General features: G+C 37.3%; 1 protein-coding gene across 1 annotated transcript in view; it reads right to left on the bottom strand.

Annotated features, from left to right (window-relative positions):
- Positions 1–17484, bottom strand: part of SUCLG2 (succinate-CoA ligase GDP-forming subunit beta) — a 270208-nt gene that overhangs the window by 207106 nt on the left and 45618 nt on the right. The window contains exon 2 of the mRNA XM_059161462.1: positions 12832–12973. Within this exon, the coding sequence (XP_059017445.1) occupies positions 12832–12973 (142 nt within the window). The remainder of the gene's footprint in view (positions 1–12831; positions 12974–17484) is intronic.

Consider the following 17484-nt stretch of genomic DNA (forward strand, 5'->3'; position numbering starts at 1 on the left):
GTGAGGAGGTTTTTATATCTTTGTACTTTCCTGTATTTTTTTAAATCAAAATAATTGAGCACATTATTTTTATAATTAGAAGAGATTTGTCTGTTTACATGTAAGATTTCATTAAAAAGGCCACTATATCTAGACAGACAGATTATACAGAGCTAGTTCCTATGCCCACTTAGCCCAGGCAAAGCTGTTCCACACTTACGACCCTATAAACCACACTCTGGACATTCAGAGCTACCAAGCTGTACACTGGGTGAGTGAGAGACCCCAGGGAACAATAATTCACAGGAAAATCTTGGAAAATGAGACCATGTGGCAACATAACTTCTTTGTTCATTTACAATGAGGTAGCTCTAAGAAACAAGTTAATAAATAACTCTATTAACGACACACTGAGAAAACAGAAAGTGAAATTATGTCAGTTACCGTGGATACACAATCATGGGCATGTGGAGATCTGATGCTATTCAGAAACAGTCCCTAAAAGAAAACCTTTTCCTCTGGTTTAAATGAAGATTACATGAGATCATACTTACTGAAGGCTCAACATGATGCCAGGCACATGGCAAGAGGCCAGAGGTTAAATGACATCACTATTATTGTGTACTGGTTAATATGTGAGGAGAATAATTAATCCTTGCTTGACTATACTGCCAATATTCAAGTTGAGGCATTGACTTTCAAAGTGCCATTCTCATTAGTTTCTCAGGAAACTGAGAAGAAACCATATGCACTTCCACAAAGCCTGCCTGCTCACAGCCTGTCTTATGCACTCTAGAGGCCTCCTGCTGCTTCTACTCAGTGAACATCACAGGACAATTAGGGAAAAGATGCTCTAGCACAGAGAAATTCTAAGGAGATGACCAGAGAAGTCCATGTATATTTGCAGACTCAAGAAGAAAAGGGACATTTTATAAAACAGGGCATCTTTTTGGAAAAATATGTATAATAGAAAATAATACTAAAAGCTACAAATTGTTGAATGGGTTCCTCTCTTCATAAAGACAGTTAAGGAAAGCCTTTAATGTCAATTAAAGTGTTTCTTTACTGATCATAAGTAAACATGACTATGAGCAAGTGATCATTTTCTGAGTAACAATAATATTTATTGAGCATTTATTATGTCTCAGGATCTGCTAAGCACTTTTTGTCTGGATGAGTTAAAGAGTTCTAGCAGAAGGCAAAAAAAATTAACTGAAATAAGTATGACATAAACTGCAGAAAATATATTGGGGAGGTGCACCTAGGAGATAGGAGAATCAGTCTCAGAAAATAGGAAGGCATCAAAGGGGTCTAGCAGTCAAATCTCACCATGGAAACCACCTATCTCATGAGGACACCACCATGACTCCTAGAAAGCAGACACTGATTCAAACTCTGATGGGCCACACATGCCATGACTCTTGTTCCTTTGCAGTCCTGATTTCACATTCAAAAAAACGGACAGCAGATATGAAGGTAAAATGGAAGACTTACTACACAGAAATCAATGTTATCCTCACCTGTCCTTATAAGACAATCGTGACCATCATCTCAGCACAAAGGACATGAGATCTTTTGCAAAATCTTCACCATATAATGTGATATGGCAAAGCCACAAAATCAAGGTTTGCCATGTATTTAATTGCCTATAGGATTAATAGTGCATGTCAATCAGTAGTCAATGGGCAGCAGTTTCCTTTTTATATAAAATACAATTCCTTAATGCTGTAAGTAATTCACCAGGCTTTAGGATGTGATTATATAAAATTCAAAGAATAAGTTATCATATTGACAAATGGAAACATGTTGTAGCTGAAAGCAATCCAAAGTTAACCAAGTTCAATAAAAGCTCCTTATCTCCACTTTAGGATGCATGTCATTAGCTCAGAGAAGATTAATTTTCCCATTCATATTTCAATTTCTTTCCTGGCAAAAAATAAAACTATGAGTTTTTGCATTACAATCTTCTTGCTTAATCAAATGTTGAGAGTCTCACATCAACATGATTGGAATAATTAATTACGCAGATTCCTAAAACTAAAAGGTAGTAGTCCTAGATACGTTTCATCTATACTTATATGCAATTACTCCATTAAGACAAGCTTTCAAGTTACACGACAGACACATTGTTTCATTCATCTCTAAAAAGAAGTGAAAGGCAACGTAAAGATTGGTTATGCATACAGTAGGTATTCCTAATTATCTATTGATTATATACATTAAATCTAATCCATAGGGGATGAAAGTGTAATTAATAAACCTTCTGAGAAAATTCTATGCAAGGGGCACGATGCCCTCCTTAAAAAATGATTACAAAAGGTAGTTCATACAAACTGCTGCAGAACTAAATACTATCCACATATTAAAAACTTAATTCACCAAAGCAGATATACTCTCTCAATCAGACATAAGTCTATTTTCTATGCAAGAAAATGAGACTCTCACTCAATATCTTATCATTATGAATTGTGTTTCACAAAAAGGTTTGAATTACCCATTTCAAACAAATGCTCAAATGAACACGCTTTCCATAACTATATGGCAAAACATTCTACTGCCCAAAGAGATACAACAAAATGAATCATTAAGAAAATATCTGCAGATTACACAGTTTCTATAAATTGTGCCTTAGAACCTGCCACATCTAGTTTTAATTCAATCTTCTAATTTTATTAATATGCATTTTCCAACTTCAACATGCTGACTCACACATAACAATCTCCCAAGAATATCATCATTGAGTTAGCAAAGAGGAAACTGCTTGGGGAGGAGATTAAATCTAATCTAGCTGGGTAGAATCCTATCTTTGTCATTTATTAGCTGTACAACTTTGGCAAGTTTTTAACCTTACCCCTACCTATCTCCTTGCTTAGCAAAATAACAACACTATACTAACAGTGGCAATATTTAGGGAAGGAATGGAAGATGGTGTCAAAGGAAGAGGTTTCTAGGCTTGTGTTGATCCACAAAAACAACTAGATAATTATTATATCATCCTAAATACCACAAGAATCTATTTGAGGACCGGCAGAACAAACTCCACAACTGAGGGTAGAAAGGAGGCCACACCGAGGAGGGTAGGACTTGCAGAGACACTGCCTGGGAGAGAAATAGATTGTGACCACTGTGGAGGGGAGCCGTAGCTGCAGAGGGGGCAAGAAATAGACTAGGACACAGCAGAACACACAGGGAAGGCGGATCCCTTAGGAAATTAGCTTGAGAGAGCTAATTTGGATGAGAAAGCCCAAATTTCATGGGTGCTTTCAACCAGTGGGGCTTGAAGCCTAGAATTTTGAAGGTCAGCATGCTTGACTCTGAGATAGCTCATAGGACATTGGGGGCTGCTCCTGGAGAAGGGGCCAGGCAAACAGACCACAGACACACAGCATGGGAACAGCGATCTGAAGGGCACCTGGAGCACACATTGGGGAGGTTAATTCTTCATCTTAGAGCATGCCCCAGAGGGGCAGCATTTGTGGAGAGACTCCTCTGAAAACAGGGGAGCCGGTGGGTGCCATCTTCCTCCCCCACTCCTCAGCATAAGCACAGGGCCACCTGTGGGAACAGCACAGTGCAAACACTTGCTACTAACCTTGCTTGCACCAAGCCCTGGCCATGCTCCCCTGCCCATAGCCCTGCATTCTAGCAGAACCGCCCTTCCTGGTCTGCCCTCCCCAATGCAGCAGGCCCCCTCCTTAGAAGACTGTCACAAACCCCTGCCCACAATGAATCTCCCAACCCAGGAGGTTTGCAGAACCTTGGTTCTGGTGGCAACAACAACAGGTCTCATTTCAGATGCAGACCACAGCACACCTAGTTAAAACTTACCACATTCAGGCCAAGGACCAAACACTGCCCACAACAGGCAAAAAAGAGTCTCTGCGGACAACTGGACTAGAGAATAAAGCAGCGAGAACAAAACAGCAGAGAACACACAGCACATGTTGGAGAAACTTCCAGAAGCTCCAGACCGTCAGAAACAGGAGACACTATATGACAAGGCACTATGGATATCATCCTCACAAGACCATTACCCTCAGGAAAAGGTGAAGTAGCTGACATTCTTAACACAGTGAAATAGGCACAGAGACTTAGAGGATATAAGAAGACAGAGAAATCTATCCCAAAAGAAGAACAGGACAAGACCATAGCCAGAGATCTGTAACAGGCCTGATGAAGAATTTAAAGTAGTGATCACAAGTATACGCCCTGGACTTGAGAAAAGAGTGGAAGACATAAATAAGAACTTAACACAGAGATAAGGAATAACAGCAGAAATAAAGTGAAATGAGAAACACATTTGATGGAATGAACAGTAGGATGGAAGCAGAGGAAAAATTAGTGACCTCAAAGAGTAATGGAAAGTAATCAAGCTGAACAAAAGAGAGAAAAAATAATTATGCAAAACTAGAATAGACTTAGGGAACTCAGGGATACCACTTAAGATAATAACATTTGTATTACAGGAGTCCCAAAGGAGAGAGAGAAAATGGGGGAGAAGTGGATCTGAAAAATTATATAATATATAAAATATATAAAAATAATAGCTGAAAAATTCCCTACTCTGGGGAAGGAAACAGTTACACAAACTTAAGATGCACAGAGAACTCCCATCAAAATCAGCCAAAACAGACCCACATTAGGACATATTGTAATTAAACTGGCAAAATACACTGATACAGAAAAAATTTAAAAGCAGCAAGATAAAAAAAAGAAGAAAAGAAAACAGTAACTTACAAGGGAAACCCAAGGAGATTTTTCAACCAAAAACTTTCTAAGCTAGAAGGAAGTGGAATGATACATTCAAATCGCTAAAGGGGAAAAAAAAAATGTGCAACCAAGAATATCCAGCAAGGCTATCAGTCAGAATAGGAGGAGAGGTAAAGAGTTTCCCAGACAATCAAAAATTAAAGGAATTTATGACTACCAAAGCCAGCCCTACAAGAAATACTAAAGGGATTATTTAAGTGGGAGGGAGAGACCAGAGTGACAGTATAAAGATTGGAAACACAAAAGCAATAAAAATGAATACTTCTGTAAAGAATCAATCAAGGAACTCACAAAATAAAGGGATAAAAAATATGACACTATATACCTAACATGTGGGGAAGAGAGGAATAAAGCAAGGGCTCACACTTAAACAACCATCAACTTAATCTAGACTGCTATATGCAGAAGAGGTTACATACAGACCTAACAGTAACCATATATCAAAAAAACACCAATAAATATGCAAAGAATAAAGGGAAAGAAATCCAAATATATCACTAAAGAAAATCAGCAAGACATGAAAGAGAAAAAAAGAAGGATCAGAGAAATTCTTCAGAAACAACCACCAAATAATAAAATAACATAAAAAAACCTTTCCACTGATTACTTTGAATGTAAATAGATTGAATACTGATGAAAAGACAGCGGGTAACGTAATGGATAAAAAAAGCAAGACTTGTCTCTATGTTCTCTAAAAGAGACTCATTTTAGACCTAAAGATACTTGAAAATTGAAACGAGGGACAGAGAAATATCATGCAAATGGATGTCAATAGAAAGCCAGAGTAGCAATATTTTTATCAGACAAAACAGACATTAAAATAAAGACTGTACAAGAGACAAAGATAGACACTAGATAAAAATAAGGGGGAAATCCAACAAGAGGATATAACAATTGTGCATATTTATGCACCCAACACAGAAGCACCCAAATAGTTAATAAAAACATAAAGGAACAAATTGATAATAATGTAATAATAGTACGGGATTTTAACATTTCACATACATTAATGGACAGATCATCCAAAGAGAAAATCAATAAGGAAACAATGGCTTTGAATGAAACATGGAATGGATGGATTTAACAGATATATTCAGAACATTCCATCATAAAACAGCAGAATACACATTCTTGTCAAGTGCACATGGGACATTCTCCAGACGAGATCACATATTGGTCCATAAAACAACCCTCAACAAATTCAAGAATGAAGTCATACCATGCATCTTTTCTGACTACGATGGTGTGAAACTAGAAGTCAACAACAAGAAAAAATATGAAAAGACCACAAATACATGGAAGTTAAATAACATTCTACTAAACAATGAATGGATCAACCAGGAAATAAAGAAAAAAATTTAAAAGTGCAGGGAAACAAATGAAAATGAAAACACAATGGTGCAAAACCTTTAGGATGCAGCAAAAGCAGATCTAAGAAAGAAGTTTATAGCAACACAGGCCTACCTCAAGAAGCAAAGAAAATCTCAATATACCTTAAAGAAGCTAGAAAAAAAACAACAAACAAAACCCCAAATCAGCAGAAGGAAGGAAATGATAATGGTAAGAGTGGAAATAAATGATATAGAATTTAAAAAATATAATAGATTGATGAAACAGCTAGTTCTTTGAAAAGATCAACAGAATTAATAAACCTTTAGTCAGATTAATCAAAAACCCAAAAAGAGAGAGAACTCAAACAAAACCACAAATGAAAGAGAAAACACAGTAACCAACACCACAGAAATACAAAGGATTATAAGGGAATATTATGGAAAATTACATGCTAACAAACTAGACAATGTAGAAGAAATGGATAAATTCCAAGAAACATATAACCTATGGGGGAAGGAAAAAAAGGAAGAAATAGAAAATGTCAACAGATGGATAACCAGCAAAGTAACTGAATCAGTAACAAAAACAAAACAAAACAACAAAAATAAAAAACAATGAACAAAAGTTCAGAACCAGATGGCTTTAAGGCAAATTCTACCAGAGTTAAAGGAAAGTTAATACTTATTCTTCTCAAACTATTCTAAAAAACAGAAAAGGAAAGAAAATTTCAGAATGCGTTCTATGAAGCCAGCATTATCCTGATACCAAAATCACATAAAGACATCACCACAAAAGAGAACCATAGGCTAATATCCTTGATGAACGCAATTGCAAAAACACTTAATAAAACACTAGCAAACAAACTTCAACAGTACATTTTAAAAAGTCAGTCACCACAATCAAGTGGGATTTATTCCTGAGCTGCAAGGGCAGTTCAATATTCATAAATCAATCAACATGATATATCACATCAACAAGAGAAAGGCTAAGTACCATACGATCATTTAAATAGATGCAGAAAGAGCATCTGACCAACTACAACATCTATTCATGATAAAAAAAAAAAAAAACCCTCAACAAAGTAGCTTTAGAGGGACCATACTTCAACATAAAAAAGGCCATATATGAAAAACCCACAACTATCATCATCATCAATAGGGGAAAACTGAGGGCTTTTCTCCTAAGGTCAGAAATAAGAAAAGGATCTCCACATTCACCACTTCTATTCAACATAGCACTGGAAGTCCTAGCCACAGCAATCAGACAACAAAAAGAAATAAAATGCATTCAAATCAGTAAGGAAGAAGTAAAACTTCCACTATTTGCTGATGATATGATACTATATACAGAAAACCTAAGACTCCACCAAAAAACTACTAGAACTGACACATGAATTCAGTGAAGTTGTAGGACACAATATCAATGTACAGAAATCTGTTGCATTTCTACACACCAATAAAGAAGCAGCAGATAGAGAAGTTAAGAAAACATTCCCATTTATAGTTGCACCAATAAGATACCCAGGAATAAACCTAATCAAAGAGGTCAAAGAGTTACACTCTGAAAAATATAAAACACTGATGAAAGAAATTGGAGACAACACCAAGAAATGGAAAGTTATTCCACATTCATAGATTAGAATAAATATTGTTAAAATGTCTATACTTAAAGAAAAAAGTCTATACTATTCAAAGCAATCTACAAATTTAATGAAATCCCCATCAAAATACCAACAACATTTTTCGCAGAACTTGAACAATTCTAAAATCTGTATGAAATCACAAAAGACACCTTATAGTCAAAATAATCTTTAAAAAGAATAGCAAAGTTGGAGGCATCACAATTCCAGACTTCAAGATACATTACAAAAATATACTGATCAAAATAGTATACTACTGGCACAAAAACAGACACATAGATTAACAGAACAGAGTAGAAAACTCAGAAACGAACCCACAGCTAGATGTTCAGTTAATCTATAACAAAACCGGAAAGAGTATCAAGTGAAAAAAAGATAGATTCTTCAACAAATGGTGTTGGGAAAACTGGACAGCAACATGCAAAAGAATGAAACTAGACTACCATTTTACACCATACACAAAAATAAATCCAAAATGGATTAAAAATCTAAATGTGAGACCTGAAACCATAAAAATCTTAGAAGAGAACATAGGCAGCAACTTCTCTGATGCTGGGCATAGCTATGTCTAGATATAACTTCTGAGGACAGGGAAACACAAAGGCAAAAATAAAACTTTGGAACTACATAAAAATAAAAAGCTTCTACACAGTGAAGAAAACAATCAACAAAACTAAAAGGCAACCTATGAAATGGGAGAAGATACTTGCAAATGACATATCCAATAAAGGGTTAGTATCCAAAATATATAAAGAACTTGACTCAGTACTAGAACACAAATAATCCAAATGAAAAATGGGCAGACATGAATACATATTTTTCCAAAGAAGACATACAGACCAGATACTCATCATCACTTAGCATCAAGGAAATACAAATCAAAACCACAGCGAGTTATAACCTCACACTTGTCAGAGTGGCTAAAACCAAAAACACAAGAAACAACAAGTGTTGCTGAGGATGTGGAGAAAAAGGAATCCTTGTGTGCTGTAGGCGGGAACACAAACTAATGCAGCTACTGTGGAAAACAGTACGGAGGTATCTCAAAAAGTTAAAAATAGAACTACCAGTTGGTCCAGAAGTTGCAGTACTGGGTATTTACCCAAAGAATACAAAAATACTAATTCAAAGGGATACATGCACTCCTTAGTTTACTGCAGCATTACTTACAATACCTAAGATATGGAAGCAGCCCAAGTGTCCATCCATTGACGAATGGATAAAAAAGATGTGGGTGCATGTGCGTGTGCATAGATATAGATGTATAGATAATAGATATATAATGGAATATTATTCACCCATAAAAAAGAATGAAAACTTGTGATTTGCAAGGACATGAATGGAGCTAGAATGTCATCATGCTAATCGATCTAAGTTAGAGAAAGACAAATACTGTATGATCTCACTCATGTGTGGAATTTAAGAAACAAAACAAGTGAGCAAAAGAGGAAAAAAAGAGATAGAGACAAGTCAAGAAATGGACTCTTAATGACAGAGAATAAATTAATGGTTACCAGAGGGGAACGGGCTAAATAGGTGTTGGGATTAAGGGATGAACCCGTCGTGATGAGCAGCAGTTGATGTATGGAAGTGCTGAGTCACTATACCATACACCGGAAGGTAATACAACACTGTATATTAACTAACTGGAATTAAAACAGAAAAATAGGGGGCGCCTGGGTGGCTCAGTGGGTTAAAGCCTCTGCCTTCGGCTCAGGTCATGATCCCAGGGTCCTAGAATCGAGCGACTCCTTCCCTTCCCCTCTCTCTACCTGCCTCTCTGCCTGCTTGTGATCTCTGTCTGTCAAATAAATAACTAAATAATCTTTAAAAAACAAACAAACAGAAAATTAGAGGGGGAAAAAAAGATCACTGGAGGAATCTCAGATGGGTAAGTAGGGGGAGATAAGGAGAGAAAGTCTGAAGCAACTGGGAGATGACAAATTCTATTTGGGCCAGGAGAAGTGGAGAAAGCCGTAAACAGGTGGTCCAGAGGCAACCAGGAATGTGGGTTCAGACACAAAGAAACAGAGAATCCTGGAAATCTTAGGCATGACTAATACTAACAATCGCTTTCAAAATATTTTAAATATATCATTGTATTTCAATATTTCAAACATATCCAAATATGAATAAAGTAGAAAGGTAAACAAATGCATTTCAATCATTTACAAGCTTCTCACATTAAAAAAACGAACTCTCTTAACACATGGTCCACAAAGTACTGATTCTCACATGTCTCTGATTTGTCTATAAATTTGGATCATGACAGCCACGAATCCCTTGGAATCATATGCTGACAATGATGATGATAGCAATAAATTCTTATATCACACTTATCACACGTTAAACATATTATCTTTGTATATAATTTTTGTCCTTTAAAATATAATTGTGGACAGATGTCCCATTTTTAAGGCAATCAGACACACATGTGATCCAGCTTTAATCTTAACATCAAATCTGTTTAGTAAAACTTGTGCTATTGTTTCTTGTCCGTCTTATAGCAATAAGCAGGTCAACACTGCGAAGTTTTGCCAGATTCTTCTTGTTTTGTTCTCGCTAGCCAATCTCAGTGACTTTTATATTTACAATCTACTCGTTCCCTTTGTAACCAACTAAACTTGGCACCATCTCTTCTTCGGATACTTTAAATATTCCCTCTGATCAAATCTGTCTATTATACAACAAAAGCAAGGAGACCTTCCTTCCTCCAAAACTCCTCACTGAGTAAGAGGATTACTCATTCATTCAGGAAATGAGGGACTTGGGTTAATTCTTAAATTCCCTTTCTGCTCTAAACATGATCAGAGAGGCACTCCCATGGCCATACCTCATCAATGAGTATCACAGGTATGCATGAGTCAAGATAGAGACACAACTGGGTTAATCTCAATCCTTTTATCCACTGATTTTCTTAAAACCCTTGCTCCAGTACCAAAATGGCTTTTTGAAAAGTTTAATGTTTTTAGCTTTAGCTTTACTTCTATTTAAACTTGCTTTATTGCCTGTGTCTTTCCCCTTCCTTCACTGGGGCCCCAGCATATAAATGCCACCTTGTTAAATCCTGCAGAGCAAAAATTCCATCTTACAAGCACAGTACACAATACCCAACCACAAGGCAGTGGCTAAATAAATGCTTATAAAAAAAACCAGTGACTAAGAAGCCAATTAGCTCAGTAAATTCAAATCTCCCTTGAAAATCTGAAAGATAAGCCCTCCGGTGCTGTGCTATGCCTAAATGGGGAGGGGCAGTAATCAGTTGGCTTCCAGAATTCCCTTAGGGACTCTTGGACCTGGAATACTAGTATGTCAGCACATTTGTGGAAATAATGGGGAAAATGAAGACCAAAGACGACTTGAACTTTACATTTCTTTGTTCTCATTACCCATTCCCTAAACCACAGGAGTATAAAACAAAAATGATCCTTTCATGTAAAAAGGCTGGAATACTAACCTTTACTGAGTCTATTCCCACACTGCACAGAGGAGCTCTCATCCAGGTGTAGGTTGAATTTTACTGTTTTTTTTTTTCCCACCATGAAAACCAATTTTGATAGTCTTTGAAAATGAAACCAATTTCCATTTCTTAAACTATAAGTCACTCTCGATTTCTACATTTAGCATCTGAAAATTACAAATTAATTTCCTTCTAGAATGTAAGTTCTAAAAAGAAAGAGGGCTCTCTTACCTTCCATAGCTATAGCCATGGTGCCTAATACATGTGACTAACAATCGATAAATATTTGTTGAAAGGAAGAATAAACATGCATTTCAACCAACACAACACAGGAAGGATCTGGCATATAAGCAAGCACCTGGGGGAACTCTGTAAGGGAGATAAAGAACAACTACTGGCTGAAGTACCTCATTGCTTACTCCTAAAAGAGTTTAGAAAATTGGGAGATTGAAATATGGAGCCTGTCTCTATCTTGCACTCAAAGTTTTGCTACAGCTGCCGGGCAAGGGCAGTTAGCAGATGTTGCATTCTTTATTTCTAGTGGGAAGCAACTGCTCTCCAAGGCTCCAGGCAAAGAATACACATGTACATCCTTCTATTGTCCAGATCTATGTTGTCCAGTATGGTAGCCACTAGCCCCATGTATCCATCGAGCTCCTGAAATGTGGCTAGTGTGACATGAGATGGGCTGGAAATGTAAAATACAAACCAGAATCCTGAAGAGTAGGACAGAAACCAGATGTACACTATCCGACTGATAACTGTTTTACATTAATTACATGTTGAAATAACAGTTTGGATATAGTGGGGCAAACAAAATATATTACTAAAATTAATTTCACCCATTTATTTTTAGTTCTCTTAAAGTGACCTAGAAAACTGTTAAATACTTATGTGGCTCACATTCTATTTCTACTGGTCAGTGCTAAACCAGACTGGCAGTAAAGAGAGTCTATATACCACCAGAAGGAATATTCAGGAAAAAATAGCAGGATCAGATTCCTAATTTCTCAATCTATAATTGGGAAATTAATTAGATTTTCTATCACATAGCAATGAACAGTCCCCCTTAAAGGCTCACGACAGTACTTGAGGAATAACACATTAGCCTTGATTTCTAGATAAGGAAACTGAAGCACAAGAAGAAAAAGGCACTAATACAAAGTTACAGAGCTGGTAAATGGGAGGGCAAAACCCTGACACAAAGCCAGCCTGGCTTCCAAATGCATGTGCTTCTCCTTCTTCTCCTCCAGTCACTGAAGAACTTTCTCCATGTTCTAGAGGCTTCATTCAATAAGGATGCCAAACATCTTTCCTGCCTTCCCCTGCTGTGGCCTTTTCTTTGACACTCGACACCATTCGCCGGTATTTCTCCCAGCCTCTAACCCACAGATAAAGAAAACTAGATGAAAGGGTAGCAGAAAAATTCAGGAAAATTACCAGAGTGACATCCCATACACTGCTATCTCGTAAAAAAGAATCAAGTTTTCCTAATTGGGCTTTTTTAGCCTTTGTAACTCAAAAGCCCACCATCATATCTGTCTTCGTTAGTAATAACCCATGACAAAGAAAATGCACCTACTGGTTCACTGCTACCTGTGAGGTCACTAACTTGGGCAAGTGTGATTTTACCTGTTGTGAATTAACTTACTTAGTTTCTTAGCAGCCTCCAGAGCTTCCTTTGCAGTGTCTGCTACAAAGAATCTTTGAACTCGAACTCCATGGTCAGACATGAGTTTCTTGCTCTGGTATTCCTGCAGATTCAGCCATCTTCGGGGGGTTAATTGAACTGCCTAGAGAAATTGAGAGAGAGAGAGATAAGAACACTTAAAAATAATAAGAAAAATAATAGTCAACACATATAGTCAGTCTTACAGGTACCCTCAAATGACAATCAGCAACACGGGTTTTGTTTAAAAGGGGAATATATATATATATATATATATATATATATATATAAAATTTATGTCTTGTTTTTCTAATCAAAAATGTTAAGGAAAACTACATACTCAACAAATGGATACAGGTTTAAAATGATGATAACTGAATCGGGTCTATTATCTAGCTATCAAGAATGTGTCTATGTCAATATCCTAGTTTTGACACTGACTAAAACTAAATAAGACGTCAACATGAGGGCAGGAGGGGAAGGGTACATAGGACTGTTGCACTTCTTTTGGCGTTTCCTATGAGTCAGTAAGTATTTAAGAATAAAAGGTTATTTTTTAAAAATATTAAGAACTCTATTATATAGGATACGCCTCCCATCATTCCCACCCAAATAAAGGTCAGAGCATTATTTTAATAACTGTGTGCACAACGGGCGCCTGGGTGGCTCAGTGGGTTAAGCCGCTGCCTTCGGCTCAGGTCATGATCTCAGGGTCCTGGGATCGAGTCCCGCATCGGGCTCTCTGCTCGGCAGGGAGCCTGCTTCCTCCTCTCTCTGCCTGCCTCTCTGCCTACTTGTGATCTCTCTCTGTCAAATAAATAAATAAAATCTTTAAAAAAAAAAAAAAATAACTGTGCACATCATTAATCATTGTAAGGTATCTTAGGAATTACTTTTTAACATTTTGAGGCTCAATGGGCCACAGATTAATCCACTTCTTAGTTTTTAATAGAAGTTAGGCACAATCACTATGTCTCTAATAATATTCTCTCTCTCACACACCAAATAGGAGGATTGTAACCTGAAAACAATCATCATTACTTAAACACTTCTTAAACACTGCAACTTGTGTATTAAAGTAACTGTTCAAGCATCATGTAGAGGTGTTTTTCCAATATGAACTATCAGTTTCTAATCTGTGCTGAAAGAAAGTAATCAAAGAGCATAATAACATGAACAAGTAAATTCTTCTCATTTTATTCAGTAAAATCAAAAGTATTCCCGATCAAACTTACACACCCCATTTTTTAAAGGAAAAAGATGAAAAAAAAAAAAAAGAATATATCTAGTTTAATCTCATTTTCAACCATGAGTCATGATGAAAACACAAACACTACTCACAGTGGATAAGAGAACAATGCCATTAATGCATAAACCAAAAAAATCAGTCACAAACTGAATCACAAGATTGGTGGAGGAAAATCACTTGACATACTTCCTACTGGCTTCAATCAATGGCCTTGGTGTATGGCCAGGACAATATCGCACAGACCATTAACAGGCCCACAGGGCTTTACAATATGGAACCATTAGGTTTCAGGACCTCAAATGTGTCCTTAAAATGGCACTTTTTCTGAAATTTCCAAGCTACAATGCACTCAGGATCTCTTCTGGACCAGGGACATTCCAAGAAGGCTCCAGAACACTTACAACTAAACCAGGTTTTACTCAATGTATCTTCAATTTCTTTGTATTTTTAAGAAGAATGTGATGGGTGTTTGGCATATGGAAAATACTCAAATAATACTAGTGGGATGGCCAAATGAATAAACCCTGCCTTTTGTCCTTTTGTTTCCAGCTACAGTTAATTTTTCATTTCCAGAAAGTGGCTTTCTCTAAAAACAGAAAAGTAAAAGTTCTTCAGACCTTTAAAAACAAAACAAAACTACATACTCGTAAAAAACTCAAATTTCAACATAATCGAGCCTAAAGAAATCTCTCTACTCCAGCATTCTGAATACTGGTAATACTATTTTAAATGTTAAAGTTATCTACACTTCTTCTGCAGAAATAAATAACATTTGAGTCAAAATAAATTATCAGACAAGTGATGCTCACATCAGATACTGTACGAGTTATTAACTTCATGATTTGTTAATCTTACTTCTGAATCTTTAAGTCTTGATGAAACATTAGTAATTTGAAAAACACAAAATTTCACACATGAACATACCCATTGACTTAAGAGTCTTAATAACATATCATTTAAGAAAAATTAAAGTTTAAGGCATTTACTAAAAGCTTCCTAAAGAAAGAAAAGATTAAACATTAGATATGTACTATATTCTGGGGCCATTTTTAAAAGGCAGACGGGAAAGGATCAATAGATTAAGTCTATGTTGACTCATCAACTTAGAGCCATTAACAAGAAGAAGGAAAAAACTACAGTTGAAAAGAGCACGTGAGAGACAAAAAACAGCCACTAAAAACAGTGTGGTCTGGTCAATTCCTTTTCATTAAAACACTCGCTGTATTAATTCTGGATATGTTAATACAATCTGCTGCAAACTAATTGCAATTGATCCAGAGACCAGCTTCATAGACATATAATACATATTGACCATTTCTGCATTGACTCAGATGAAAGCCTGCTTAAAGTCTGTTGCTGTTAAATTGAAAACCAACACAGTGAACATAGTTCCAAGCCACTGCAGACACCCAAGCTATCACTCCACAAAGTGATCATTTTACAGAATAATCGTCTACCTTTGTCAAACCTAAGCTCAGAAGAGCAGGGTCTGTGGCTAGGTCTAAAACTTCATCACTTCAACTGCATTTACTAAAAATCTGTGGCATATCCAGAGAGGAAAAGGTTAATTCTACTCTGCATTTTCAGGGGGAAGAAAAAGAGAAGAGAAATTTACTAAGTAAGTAGATGGTGTAAAGTACACTGGAAATGTATCCAAAGCTGAATCATAAAGGCAATAATAAGAATAGTTTCCTCTCCTTATTATAGAGCACGGGCCATGTGCTAGGCATTCTGCTAAGCACACACGTTATCTAATAGCCAAAATCACTGTGAAAAGTGAAATATTACTACTTCTCCTGCAGCTATGATTAGCGCAAACCAACAAATACTGTAGTTATTCTTCCTCCTTCCAGATACTTCCTTGCCTTAGATGAAGTTAGGCACAGCTGTGTAACTAGTTCTGGTCACTGAATCATGAATATACATGGTGTGCAACTCATCTGGACCAACATTTGATTATCAACACTTTCCCCCTAAGTTCTCCCTCTCCCTTTACATGGGGAATGGGAATATTTACGTTGGCAGCTGATCTATCAGTCAGGGGTCACAGTGAAGACAGACACATTCTCACATCCCTCACAATGAATATATAATGAAAAATAATCCCTTGTGGATTTCTAGGCGCTGAGATTCTGGAGAATACTTGTGACTGTGGTAGAACCTAGCCTATCTGTAGCATCCTGATGAATAAAACCATCTTACAAATCAGGAAACCCAAGCTGAGGGTTAAGTCACTGGCCAAAGATCACAGGCAGCTGTCAAGCAGCAAAACTTCTCTAATCCACACTACTGATCTACTGAGTCATACTGTTGGTTCCCTGTGCTTATATTCTGGTCCCACATTCCCAGGGGCGCCCTGATGATAAAGAATGAGACTGGGATAAGTGAGACTTCTCTTCAAAACTTGAGGTCTAAAGGTGGGAAGTAATCTATCTAGGGATCCTCTAGTAAGCCAGAGGGAGGAAGAAAACTAGACTATTTCTCTCCTTTCATACAGATTTTGGCAAAGCATCCGTATCAGGAAGAGCATCGTGTTCTCAAAACAGTTGGGGAAGGTGGGCACCTGGGGTGAGTTCCATCTAGATGTTCATGCTGACCTTTCCATGACTCCCTTCCCTCCCATGTTTCTTCACCAGAGCAAGCACTTCCAAGCTTGGAAGGGAAGTGGGAAACACAACTTAAAAGTATGGCATAAAGATTTAAGGGCCTGTGAGAACAAGGAAGCACAGGCAGAAGAAAAAGAATGAAAAATGAGGGGCAAGACAAAGAAAAACAGGAGATAAAAAGACAATGACTAAGCAGGCAAAAATTCATGAGAAAACTCAAAGCACAAAATTAGACAGCTACATAGAAAAAAATGACACGACCGAGAAATCATCCTTCGCCCCATGGTTTTAAAATTAGAGGTGCAGAGACTACTGAAATAGCAGCACAGGAGGAGAAAAATCAATAGAGGGAGTGGAGAAAATGTCATTGAGCTGGGCGCCCCCCAAAGGGAGACTCGGTGAGCCACATCTGCCCACTGGCTCTCGGCGCCCCCTTGGTCTTTCTGCCGGCAGCCGGATGCTCTCAGCAGTGCTTCTTCACTCAGGAAGGCAGCAGAGGCGAGGCTCAGGAAGAGCTGAAAACCCACTAGGGATTGGGAAAATAGAAATTAAAACTGAAGGTTTCTGATGTCACTGATGAAGGTATGGTGGAACGCACCTCCCCACACGCTCCCCAGACAAAGAGGACACCAGGGCGACCACCTTCAAAACCAATCTGACGGACAGCACTGATGAAAACTAAAACCACCACATGCTCTGAACAGGAACATCTCCTTTTGGGTGCTTAACCTAGCGAAACTTGTGTACCAGGGACATGCACTGGGATCTCATCTATAGTGC

This window comes from Mustela lutreola, chromosome 2 (assembly GCF_030435805.1).
Source record: "Mustela lutreola isolate mMusLut2 chromosome 2, mMusLut2.pri, whole genome shotgun sequence".
Classification (NCBI taxonomy): Eukaryota; Metazoa; Chordata; class Mammalia; order Carnivora; family Mustelidae; genus Mustela; species Mustela lutreola.